The sequence below is a fragment of the Cervus elaphus genome, chromosome 2 (genome assembly GCF_910594005.1).
Source record: "Cervus elaphus chromosome 2, mCerEla1.1, whole genome shotgun sequence".
Lineage (NCBI taxonomy): Eukaryota > Metazoa > Chordata > Mammalia > Artiodactyla > Cervidae > Cervus > Cervus elaphus.
The window spans coordinates 20,826,550-20,840,524 of NC_057816.1; the positions used below are offsets into that span (position 1 = coordinate 20,826,550).

The 13,975-nt window shown below is 42.3% G+C and overlaps 1 protein-coding gene across 3 annotated transcripts in view; it reads right to left on the minus strand.

The window, feature by feature from the left end:
• Positions 1-13,975, minus strand: part of FAM118B (family with sequence similarity 118 member B) — a 45,029-nt gene that overhangs the window by 22,104 nt on the left and 8,950 nt on the right. For all 3 annotated transcript variants that reach the window (XM_043873547.1, XM_043873548.1, XM_043873546.1), the window contains one exon: positions 2,204-2,296. In XM_043873547.1, coding sequence (XP_043729482.1) covers positions 2,204-2,289 — 86 coding nt within the window. In that variant the 5' untranslated portion in view covers positions 2,290-2,296. Of the gene's footprint in view, positions 1-2,203; positions 2,297-13,975 lie in introns of those variants that run through there.

Below are 13,975 nucleotides of genomic sequence, written 5' to 3' on the forward strand. Positions count from 1 at the left end.
AGAAAAGATAACGGAAATAGGAGAAGTAGACAAACTAGGTCAACAGAGCTTAGAACCTGTCAAGTAAGAGCCGAGTCCCTGGGTAGAAGCTTGGGGATGCTCAGGTACAACAGAAGGCAGAGGGTCAACTCACTGCAAGGCTGTGTCAGACGTGGTTAGAACTCTAGGAAGGGAGGCCTATCTCCTAGGGAGGTTTGACCAGAGGCTTCTGTATCTGAGAACACAGGGCCCAGCTTGAGGAGGTGGCTGTGTAAATTCTGTACAAGAAATATGAGACTTTCCCTTGCCCTCCCTTCCTAAAAGATGACTCCCAGGCGTGGGCAGTCAGCCTCAGACCTGTGCCCCAACCCCACTGGGTCAGGGGGTGGGAGGAGTCCCCTTTGGGGAAAATGGCCCACAGGAGAGACAAGGCCCACAGGGGCCTGCCAGCGACCAAGCCCCTCATCAGAGTCTCCAATGGGCTTCTTAGTATTTTCTCTTAAACAGGAGCAGAAACGGTCGCCTTACCTTGAACAAACTCCCAGCATGAGAGTTACATCCAAGCAAGTCATCAGATAGGGAGGAACTGGGGAAAACAAGGGACAACACAGGAAAGAGAAGAAAAACTGAAAAGGGAAAAGGGACATTCTCACAAAGGTTTTTTAAAACATGGCATCTGTGAAACAGAGCAGGATGCTATAAAAGAGAAAAAAAAACTGGGCAAACAAAAAGATTTCTTAGAAATTAAAAACATAACAGAAATAAAAATTCATAAGGTGGGAGATACAACTGAGAAAATCTTTGAGAAAGTAGACTGATAAAAACAAAAGTGACAGAAAACTGCAAGAAAATTAGAGCCTTATCCAGAAGGTCCAGGGTCTAAATACCAGAGTTCTATCAAGACAGAAAACAGAAAAGAACTGTAAAGGAAATTATCAAATAAGTAAAACAGGAAAATGTCTCCAAAGTGAAATCACCAGTAGTCTGCTTAAAAGAGCTACCTGATACTTAGATTCATATGAAGATACGTTGCGGTGAAATTTCAGACTACTGAGAAAAAATAACCATCCTTATGAGCGTCTAATGAGAAAAGAAAAAGAGGTCATATGTTACAAAGGACTGGGAATTAGATCAGAGTGGCTATTTTGGCAGGAGCACTTAGACGTTAGCAGAGGATGGACAATGATCTCACAACTCTAAGGAAAATGATTCTGTACCTAAAGTTTTCTACTCAGCCAAATCATCAAATCAATGGTAAGAGTACAATGAGACATTGTCAAATGTCTCCCCAAACTTTTTTCCTCTCAGTCTTACTAAAGAAGCTGATGAGACATTTTTCAGCAAAATGAAGGTGTACACTGAAAAGGACGATCCAGGAAACAGAGGATGCAACACAGGAGGATGTGAAAGGAGTTCTCGGGGAGACGGGAAAGGGAATGGCAGAGCTGCAAGGCGGCAGGCCGGGCACCCAACTGTCAGAGGGAAGAGTCCATAGAACCGTTTTAAGCTGGTACGTCCCTGGCGTGGGTCAGTGGATTAGGAGGCTTACTCTTCCATCACAGTCTGAGTTTAAATTAACAGGCTCAAAGAAAACAAAGCAAGCCAAAAAAAAAAAAAAAGGACACTCTTAATAAACAGAAGGAAAAAAAGACAAGAAATGTAATCATCACATATTAGGCTCAGCTATGAATACTATGTATACAGTCATACAACATAAATATCTAACCAAAAATTGTGATATAAAACATATGAGGAGGTTGTGGGGAGAGGGTGTGTGTGTGTGTGTGTCTGTGTGTGTCTGTGTGTGTTGGGAGCTATGAGGGGAGGATTCATGACAACAAACCTAATCCTTATTTTCCATAATTAGAAATAGATAAAACCAAAAACTAAAAAAAGCAGCAGTAAACAGAGTATTACAAATCTGGAAGCAAACATTAGAAGAAATAGACAAAGCTGAAAGTGATTAGCTCCAAGGAGGGCTGAGGCACTGCAAGCCTTGAAGAACTGACTTAAAATCATATACATTTGTGACCTTGATAAAAATAAAAATTGAATGCAAAATAAAACAGTTGGACTTTTATACAAAGGCCAGTGTTTTCTTTTTCCTTCTTGAAGGCCAGTAGTAATTAGTGAAGCCGACTGGAAGGTAGGGAAGCTCACTACTTTCGTCAGCCGCCACCAACGGTGACCGGCTCTGCTCCACAGGCTCCTTCCCCTTGCTTACCTGGGCTTCTTGGTGGGGGGTGCGCCATCACTGAAGAACCCCAAAATCTTGTCTATATCCGAGGCCTGGCTCCCTGTGGAAGCCATCCAGTTTCTAAAATAGATTAAACACCATGGACCACAATTAGATGTGTAAAGTACATTATTCAAAAGAGCACATGCATTAAATAGTTTTTAATAAGCTGTACATCCCGAAAGCAATTTAGAGGTATGACTGGCTTGACAGAAACTCGTTAATCAATGAGTGTCCCAAACTTATGGGATTAAATTCATCCAAAAGAAAGTGACCTTGAAATTAGGGTTTTGAAGCTCTATACTGTTATCTGATATATATAGCTAAATATATGTTCTGAAGGCTCCCCCACACTCCCCCACCCCGCTCCAGAAACAAACAGAACAGAACCAAACCATCATCAACTCATGTCAATCGTTGGCCATCACTTTGTGAAGCCTAAGAAATACCTGCTATTCTACCTTGAGACAGGTCTGGGGAAGACAGGTTTTCCCCTGGAAAACCCATGGGTGATTGTGCTACACACCCCCAATTATTAATATCCTTTACTATCACCTAAAGAAATCACTGGATCAACAATAGGATAATCAATACTAATTTGCTGACTGCTGGACATTCCTTGTCTCTGAACAACTGGTTCCTCACGGCGGGGAAGCATGACTCTCAAGCTAAGCATGTGCTTACTCTCTTTCCTTAACAATGGTTCTATAAACATCTGTAATCTGGACAAAGTACACTCACATGAAAAACTGAGAAAGATGACTTGAGAAGATGAAAATACAGAGGGCAGTAATGTTTATTAAATTAAGTCCAATGATTAATTCAGCTACTAAATCAGAGTTTTAACAAACTCTATAATAATGCTTACCACGTGCCAAACACAATTTACAAATATTAACTCATGTTATCCCCATTATCTTATGAAGTACTACTATCGCCCCATTTTAGTGATGAGAAAACTGAGGCACAGAAAGCTCACCATGTGTGTGTTCAGTCACTAAGCTGTGTCTGACTCTCGGTACCATAATTCAAACCAAGGCAGTCTGCCTCCCAGGCCCGCGCCCTTAGCTGCACTATTACAACCTAAAAACGTTGTCCAAGTATTATCTTCTCCCTCCCCCACCCCGTTTTTAATATGCAGCTCAAAACCATCAAAGAAGGGAGCTCCCACATTCTAGAAATCTAAAAACCGAAACCTACATTCAGATTTAGGTGAAGCAACTGTGATGCTTTAGAGCTGCTACATGACTAGGTGTTCTGCTGATACAGTTAAAGCACTCAGTTAAATTTAGGAGCTGAAGGAAATCATTTTTTTCAGGTGATAAGCATTACATGTTACAAATCTCCCAGCACTACCAAGTAACCAGAACCCCAGCTCAGCCCATCATTTTCCCCTGGAAAACGCACTCGTTCTGCTGGATTCTCTTTTCTGACAGATGGTCGATTCTTGGTGTTGACACCTGAATACTAAGCTTTCCCATTTTTTTCTTCACAGAGTCGACTATCCCTAAGGTCCATTCCATCTACATAGTTTACGAGAATTAAATACGGCCAACAGCTCTTGACAAGTTGTTACTGGAATGTTCTGGGTCCTTTTACTTAGGAACTAAATGCGAAGTAATTCAATATGCCCATATTATATTTGATCACATACTCATTCTGTCTTCTAACATTTTTTCTTCAGTCTGAAAGATGTCTCATATGATACATTATTACATACACACCCCAGTGACATCTAAGCATAAGCCATATCTTATTCCTTCTAGAGTGCACTTTCAGAAAAAATAACTCTGGTTTAGCATTTACCCTAAAACAATGTGCAGCTACTGCTAAAGAACTTCTAATTGTGAAAATCTTGCACAGAATTCCTAACATGCATCAACTAGTTCACACATTAATTTCTTTAAGTGATCACCACTGGAGTTTTCATTTCAGTGGGACTTAACAGAGGTTGGGAAAAGCTTTTCTGCCATAAGAAAACAAAGGCCAGTGTCTTCATTACCCCAATTACTGCTATGCTACTGAGAAATCCTTCAAGGCCAACAGAGTTCAACAAAATAAAAGACACTCACCAAATGCCAAGACAAGTAACCTTATTAGCCAAAATTTTAAGGCCTAAAGCCTCATATCAGATAGGATACTTTTACTTCAAAATATGTCAGCTTGGCAAGCAATAGGATGCTTATATCTGGTGGATGAAAAAGGGAAAAATTGAGGCCAGTGTTCTAGGAAAAATCCAGTAAGAGATATGGAAAAAGGATAAAAGAAAAAGAATTGGCTATACAAATGAAATTAAGATTACATAAGATAGCAATTACAGATTTGAAAGCATGAAAGAATTCCAGAAGTCCCTGTTTTCACAGCATCTTGGTTCTACAAAGATGGCAAAGTATGGCTTCTTTGTCCACAGAGGGATGAGAGTGGGGTCTCTCACCTGCTCTCCTCATGCTGATCTGGGGGTCTCCCTCTGCTTCTAGTGTGTGGTCTTCGGCTCTAACGAACCACTGACATGCACAATGAACTCAGAATAATACATTTTCAGATACAAATGGATGGAATAAACAAAGAGAAAAGTTCTAATCATGACATTTTTGCCTAAAAACAAAAGATGTACAAATGACTAGCTAGGGAAGGAGGTCCTTGCTTGGTCTAAAAGATCAGTTATATTTATAGCAAGCCTTACCCTTTTCTATTTAAAAATATAAATAAATAAAACAGTGACTGGAATAGACTGGTTTATTTCTCCAGCATAAACACAGAAAAGGGTTAACTCTGTTTTCTAAGGGAAAAGACAGTCATCCTCTGACTTGGAAGAACCCAAGCCCCTCTGATTGTGGCTTTTGGACTAATTCCAACACATCTGTTTATTAGAAACTATGGGGAGAGGAAGGAAGGAAGAGACAGGCAGCGTAAGGTACTACAAGAGGGCACCCAACAAGCTTGCGGACAATTAACAATTCCCTAAAACAGGTTAAGGCAGTTGATGAATTCAGTTCTGTTGGAGACTGCAGCCTATCCTATCTGTTTTGTGTAGAACAAAGTTGCCATTCTCATCCTCATTCACACAAAGAAAAGGAACTGATATATAAGAACCGTACGAGGAATCTAGACAAATGGCATAGAGGAACCTATTCTCAGGGCAGGCATAGAGACAGAGACGCAGACACAGAGAGGACACGTGGACGTGGGAGGTGGGGGGAGATGAAGTGGGGGGTTGGGACTGACATACATACTCTGCCCAGTTTAAAGCAGGGAGCTAGTGGGAGCCTCTGCTTAGCGCAGGGAGCTCGGCTCTGTGACCCCGTGACCCCTGGGGGTGGGATGGGGGTGGGGCTGGGAGGGAGGTGCAGGATGGAGAGGATATATGTATACATATGGCTGATAGTGTCACAGAGCAGATACTAACACAACAGTGTAAAGCAACTGTACTCCAATTATACACACACACACACACACATATATATGAACTGTATTTAGCTGTGCCTCCAATGTGATTCCTCTGTGTACCCCAGTCTTGAAGTCCTTCCTCTACCTCTGGTTAACTTAGTTTGCTCCTACTTTTATCCCTAAATTGCATGTGACCAATGCCCCCTTCCTTCTGTCAGATGAGACCTGTATCACACTCATTTCCGGGAAATTTGCTTTAATACAGTCACTGATAAAATGCCAGATCGATACTACTAATTCTTGGGATTTCACCAGCAAACAATGACCTATCAATGAAAAATATGAGAAGGAACTCATAAGATATAGGGTTTCTGGAAAGATTTTCAGGATTGAGAGGTATAATCACAAATTCTAGAAAGCCTTTTAACTCAAGTCCCAAAATAAACTACACTGATATTCCAGGCTCAAGAGCTCAGATGTTGTTTATATCAGTTATTTTCTATTATAAAACCAAAGTAACACAGCATGTACAGGGAACAAAACTGTTTCAAGAAGGAGTAATGGAACATCCAAATTAAAATCTGATCTGAAGTAGAAGCTGGTGATGGATGTCGACGGTTTTACTGTGCAAAGAAGGATAACTGATAAATTCCTTCTGTGTCACTGCTTTCCCTCCCGTTAAGTTTTTGAGAAGGTACATGCTGAAAACAATGACACATGATGCTAAACAAGGAGGCTTTAAAAATATTTAATGAAAAAATTTTCCACGTCCAAGTAGTATGACCGTGCAAACAAATTTCTCACAAATGACCTAGGCAATTCATTAAAAATGAGAGTAAATAAATCTTCAAGGGTAAGATTGGACACTCTAGCCAGTCCTTAAAAACTGAACTCCTCCAAATAAGGCAGTGTGAATTATGAATGACTGTGCCCTCAACTGCTTACTTCTCATGAGAACAAAAGGACAGCGAACAGATGCAGATTCCTTCAAGTCTGGGCGAGCCCACAAGTTGTCACCATTACAGAGGATCTCTCTCGGAGCTGGAATTTGACAAGTCTTAAAGGGAAGACTTTCCTGTCATGACTTAAACAGCAATGATTTTGGCGGTGGGGGGGAATTTAAGTTGCATTTTGACATACAGCTTGGCAAATGTTATGCTTAAAAACCTCAAGTGTAGCTGGATGTTAATAGTGATTAAGTGAACTGTCAACACCAGGTTAGACACCTCAAAGGTCCCCACATTGTGGCCATGTAATCCAAACCCCATTAAAAAAAAAAAAAAAAACCCATTTCACTCCAAACCAAGGGCAGAATATAAGAAAGATAAACAAAGTAGACCTGTCTTTGCATGGTGTCTTAAATTGATAGAATGCATAAAGAAATTGGGGTCTTATGTTTAAAACTCAATTATCAAAATATCCAATCAAGAGAGATTTAGGAATAAGCTTGCCTTGAGTGCATTCAATCTTTTTATCCTGTCATTCAACAGCATCAAATGTCTATAAAACACTGGCTCCTGAACTTCCCACTCAGGATGGCACTGGAACTGGAGACCTAAAGAGGTCATGGCATTTCCTTTTAAAGAAAAAGAGGGTGGGCAATTACATTTGGGGGTGATGCAAACACAGTTCTATTTTTTAAAAAGGGAGAAAAGGCCTTGACAATTTTTTAAGGGCCCTTCTAAGTCTCAGTTATATTAACCTGGATCATTTTCCTTTTTTACTGCGAGATGAACGTAGAATGTTTTGCTTCAGAAAGTCAAAGACCTGTGCGTCTTAGCATTTTCTTTAGTGATCATACCTCGGCTTCAACCTCATGGGAAACTAAGCTAGAAACAATGAACAGCAATTTTGCAGAGGGGACTCATGTATGAAACAACCATGACAAATGGGGAAAGGAATCGGTAAGAAAAAAGTTTAAGAAATCACAAAAGGATACTCTGAAAAATAAAATTCAGAAACACGAGAAAAGATCAGTTCTGTCTTCCCAGGTGGAGCCAGTGGTAAAGAACCCGCCTGCCAATGCAGGAGACAAAAGAACTCGGGTTCAATCCCTGGGTCGGGAAGATTCCCTGGAGGAGGGTATGGCAACCCACTCCAGTATACTTGCCTGAAGAACCCCATGGACATGGAGGTCTGGCGGGCCACAGTCCATGGGGTTGCAAAGAGTTGGACACGACTGACTTAGCACACACACATAGCTGGAACACCTCAAGTATCTCACTGGATAAACTAAGGCTGACTCTTTATAATTAGTCCCGTGCATCCGAAACAAAGGTGATGCTGAATATACACACCAATATAATACACTTGATACGCACGTGACTTTGACAATATTCTACTGTATCAGTTGTTGATTAGGACTGGAAAGGAGCAGAACCCTGTGCCTAATCCCCTGCCCCCACCTACCCAAGGATAAAGGTCCCTGCCTCCTGTCTGTAGAGAAGCTGAAGTCTCCCAGGCCTCCCTGAGTCACAAAGCAGCAGGCTCAGACAGCTAGAGATGGGGACATAGAGCCACAGGGGCAGTGTGGGCTGCACACTCCTGTTGTGTTGTACACACCAGACTGCAGACTGCTCCATCGTGAGCAGTACTGAGCCTATGGCAAACAGCTCCAAGGAATGACCTTAAGAAAATGGGATTAACTCTACTGCTCATAAGCTTGTTCTGCTTGTTTATGTAAACGGGTACCAGCAACTGTCAGCAAGGGACCCATGTGGACATCTTCTGCTCTAAGGATACAACACTGCATGTTAGTGGGAAGTCAGACCTTCACCCATGATCCCACAGAAACAGAATGATGTTCTCACAAGTAGGGATTTGGAAGCAGCTTTTGGCAGGAAAGAGCTCTCTGCAGGAGGCCCCTCTTAAGCCAGGCATCCCCATGCTCTACTCATCTCTGGCCCCAGCATGCCTTTCAAATCTTCTGACCACAGGACACCTTACCTAATTCTGATCTCTTGGATCTTTCTGTAGATCAAAGGAGTAGAAATTAAGAATAAGTAACTTAACAGATGACCAGATCTCCTCCTGAGCTTCTCCTTCAGCGTTCCCAGGAACCAACTGTGAACAGGACAGCATCTGAAGAAAAACCACAGGAATTCCCTGGTCCAGTGGTTAGGATTTGGTGCTTTCTCTGCTGTGGCCCAGGTTCAATTCCTGGTCAGGGAACTAAGATCTTTCAAGGTGCAGAGCCGGACGTGGGGTGGGGTAGGGGTGAGGGTGGGGGGAGACAAGACTGCACACAGTAGGAGGAGGACTCCTGATCCTCTATCTCAAGGATTAACTGAGATTACTTCCTTTTTCCCTTTAAAAACATCCATGGCCAAGCAGAACCTTGGGAAATGGTTTTTGGAGGGACTCTGAGCCTACCATATCTGCATATTGCCAGCACTCTGATTAGTAGTAATTTTCCTTTCGACTAACATCTGTCTCTCTCTCAAGTACTGATTTCTGAGCAGCCAGCAGCTGGCCCTGACTTGGAAACAGGACCTTATGAAAAGCAGTGTACCGATTTAGGATGCAAACTTAAGAAACACAAAGAAAATCTCACTGAGTTATAGAACAGAAAACACAGATCACCAAATAAACATGATAAAAGAATCTGGAGCTACTGAGCTTGAAAGAAAGAAGGGAGGTAACCGAATCTGCTCTAAAAGTGCAGTCCCCCAGACTCGGCCCAATCTTCACCTCCATCACCGCCCCTCTCTGAGACAAGTGCGCTAGGTACCTTTGCCAATCTCTGCTATAAAACAAAGCCTTTGGCTTTGGAAATCTATTCACTGGAAGGGTAAATTTTCACCTTTTACTAAATGCTAGTTCATATGAGCTTGTGATCCAACATCAGTTTCTTATTTGAAGAAAAAGGGATTTTTTTGTTTGCTTAGCTGCCCTATGAAATGAATTTAAGAAACTTTTGTGTTACTTAGGAATTACCTAATTCAAGTTAAGACATGAGTTGGGGTATTTATAGATTACCACCTGCAGAGCGTTCACAGGATGAAAATTCTTTCCCTAATTTACTCATTTATTTTGGCTTATGAACTTCTTGAATTTGACTGAGAAGCCTGTTCCTAAAAGGCAGAGGAACTCCCTCCCTCCCTCTAGACCTGCAGGTTTCTCCACTCCTCCGCACACAGGTCTGGAGCACCCTGGCCTGGGGCCTTTCTTGGTGCTGACTGTTCTTTTGCTGGATCTGCTCACCCCCATCCCCCATCGGTACAAGTTTCCAATCCTTTGCTCCACTCAGACCTTCTCAATGATGCTACCCTGACCCTGTATTTAAAGCTGCAGCCTCCTCACTCCCTGCACCAGCTGCTCTACAATTTCATAGCATGTACTACCCCCAGCACACTTATTATATTTATTAGTAGTATAATAAAGATACTAATTATGCTTATTAATTGCCATCTGCCTCCTCCCACTGGAATACAAACTCCTCAAACGTAGGGATCTCAGTTTAGTTCACAAGCATCCTCAGATCCCAGACCAGTGCCTGGCACAGGGCAGGTGAGCAAATACTTCCTGAATGAACTAACTGAAATGTAAGATGTTGTTCATGATCACAATTACAAGAAAGAAATTTATTGTGCAACAGACAAAGCATTTCTAATTAAAAGAAACATCCTATTACTGCTTTTAAGGCAGTCAGGACCATAAAAGGCTGACTTCTTTTTAAAATGGAACAAGTGGGAAAAGACAAATTCCTGTGAAAATTGTGTGCACGGTAAATTAACATTCAGACTATATCGCTTTTCAGATACCCTAACAATCAGAACAGGGGTTGAAGGGAATCTGATTCCAGCAGGCAAAAGGATTTCAGACCTCAAGTTTTAAGAACACTCTCCAACACTAACTGAACATTTTTAGATATATATCATCTTATTTTTCTAACTCAAGTTTCTGATATCTAAGATGTAAACTATTTATTTACTTGGCTGTGCCGAGTCTTAGCTGTGGTATGTGAGATCTAGTTCCCTGACCAGGGGTTGAACCCAGGTCCCCTGCATTGAGCTTGCAGAATCTTAACCACTGGACCACCAGAGAAGTCCCTAGACTGATTTTTAAGTGTGGATTCTTAATGCAAGAACTCTTTCTGGTAAACAACTCAAAGACGTCAATATTCAGGGCTAAAAATACCTGTTTCTTTGTGAACTTCCCCGGTGGATGTTGGGAGTCCACCTTGCCGTGCAGGGGGGGCAGGCTGGATTCCTGGGTGGGAGTTGAACCCACATGTCGCAACTAAGACCCCACGTGCCGCAACTGAGACCTGACCCAGCCACTTAAATAATAAAATTCTAAAATAAATCACTTACTTTTATTTACTATATTAAATCTAAAGTATTTTACAAATAGAGAAGAAAGGCTTTTGAAGCAGCAGAATGGATTTCAAAACACAAACTGGATTAAGTCATGGTTCAAAAATCACTCAATGGCTTCTCTGTATTTAATAATAGGAAACTCCTCATCCTGCCGGAAAGACCTGGCCTGGCCGCTGCAGTCTTCTCGACAATCTCCCTTCCAGCCCCCTGCCTTGCCCACACAGGACACATCACCCACACTCCGGCTCACACAGGCTTCCCTTAGAAGGGCAGGTGCTCCTTGTCCTCTATGGGCACCTCTGCCCCCGCCACCCCATCCCTGAAGTCTCCCCTTCCCGAGGAGGCCTCGTTTCTATGTCAGCGCCTTATTCACCTTTCTTAACACTTGCCCTCAGCACAGTTTCTGTCATACAGTACGTGTTTACACAGTGGAGTAAATATTTAAATATTTGCTGAATGAATGAGTGTGTACCCACCAGAAGTTAATTCAAAGTCTAAAAGATCAACTGATACTTTTAATTTTATGAGCTGTAAAAAACAAAACAAAACAAAAAAACCAGGGTGATTAGGTACAGTGCAGTATTGTTTCTTTCACCCCAAATTCACTCTGTGAGGGCTGTACATCACTCAGCTGTTTCAGGCTATGTTCGCTCCCACATATGAACATGCTCACCTGCTCTGCAGGAGTCTTCTTTACCTTTCAGCTTTCTTTTTCCCAACTTCATGAAAAAAACACAAAGATTACACAGAACCTTTGCAAAAAGTCTACAGATTGTTTTATAAAACAAAGTTACATGCACAGAATTCTCAGTCCACTGAGGTTTCCCTCTGGCCTGGACCAAATATATCCTGTATATGCTGGTAGCGTTTAAAATGACAGGAATTGTATTAATTATAAGGTGTTGAATTTTCATGTTAATACCTGTTAAATGCCAGGCACTGCACTAAAACTGATACAATTATTACAACATCCAGTTCACCTCCAACAAACACCATGTAGCATTTACAGTGAGCCAGGCATGGTTTTCTGCACTTTAGGAATGTTCACTCCCATATGAAGGAGACACCACCATCATCCTTACACGTCGTGGATGTCACAGATAACAGAGACATTAAATAGCTTGCTAGTACTCACATGGCAGTTACACAGTAGACAAGGGATGCTGACTGCAGCGCCCATGTTGTGGAGACACAAGTCAGTACTGTCTGACCAAAGATGACTAACATCATGCCCTTAAGGGCCATACCTTTGAGAAGTCTCCACCTTTTAGGGGAAGTGGAGCTGTGAACACACACGAACACACACACACACACACACACACACACACAGGCTTGGCTTGGGCCATACCTTTGAGAAGTCTCCACCTTTTAGGGGAAGTGGAGCTGTGAACACACATGAACACACACGAACACACACACACACACACACACACAGGCTTGGGCCATACCTTTGAGAAGTCTCCACCTTTTAGGGGAAGTGGAGCTGTGAACACACACACACACACACACACACACACACGGGAAGTGGAGCTGTGAACACACACACACACACACACAGGGGAAGTGGAGCTGTGAACACACACACACACACACACACACACACACACACACACTGGCTTGGTCAAAAAGTTCATTCAGGTTTTTCTTGGTACGGGAAAACCCAAATGAACTTTTTGGCCAACCCAATAAAATACATTTGTGCTAAGTTTAGCATGCATGTATGAGGAAATTAACAATTGTGTTTGAGTAACATCAAGAAAAACTTTATGGTAAATAGATATCACTGTGGTAAAATTCAATGACATCATTAGGACTCATCCTCCTTTACCTTTTGGAATCTAACACTGAATTCCACTCTCATCTCCTCTGGATGCCGTGTTTTCCCGGCCTTCCGCCCACTCCTGTAGGGGAAGCTCTTCTTACTCTGCCCATTCCCTGAATGAGGACTGTCCTTAGGGCACCATCTGAGGCTCTCCAGTCCAACCACTTTACCCATTCCCTCCTATCCCCACCGCATATAGTCCAGTGGCTCACCATGCCAACTAAATGCTAATGTCTCCCAAATCTGTGTCTTCAGCCCAGATCTTGCTTGTGTTTCAGACCCATGAGGTACCTACTCAAGAGTTTCATTACACAGCCCTTCAAAACACAAACACACTTTTAGACAGTCCTATTTCAACCTTAAAGATCAAAGCATCATTTGGCACCCTGTTCCTTAACCTGTGTTGGAGGTCTCTGAGTGGCAGAAATAAGCTCTGGGTGATAGGATTATTGATGATTATTTCCTCCTCTCTGTCTCAAGCACTAACGCAAGTATTTATTGATTTTGAAAGAACTGTCCTCTACTTTAGCAAAGTTTTTGCGAGTATCTTCCCTGGATCAATTCCAGTAATTCCTTAAGAGCAAGAGAAAGACAGACCAGCCAGAACATAGGGAAGTGGCTAAGCTTATGACTGCGTGTGCATGCTCAGTCATGTCCAACCCTGTGAGCCTGTGGACTGTAACCCACCAGGCTCCTCTGTCCATGGGATTTTCCAGGCAATAATACTGGAGTGGATTGCCATGTCCTACTCCATTATGACTGTAAATTAGCCGATATTCTTTTCAGGATTTTTTCTCTTAATAAAAATTAACTAAAAAATATTCTCTTTGATCTGCAAATGAACTGAGAGATAAAAACATTGTTTATACCTGAAACTAGAATCTGAAAGCTCCAGAAAGAGGCTATTATCTGCTACAAGGGCCACTGGAGCTAGAAAGACTAGACTGACTTAGAAGAAATAGCCTGAAGAGCACTGCGTTGCAGAGTAGGTGGCGTCAGTCTTAGAAAGTCGCCAGTGAAAATAATTGAGGAGAAAAGCTGAGAACAAAACAGGCTCGGAAGACCTAAAAACATACTTTCATCAAGAGCGAAGGAGGTCAATGCAAGACCGAGGAGTCAGAGGGAGCGCCAACAGAGGGCTGGGCGGCCTGGGTGCCAGGGGGACACTGCACAGGAGTGGGGTGGGGGTGGATAGCACGTTTCCTTTCTGAGAAAAGGGCAGGTCGCATG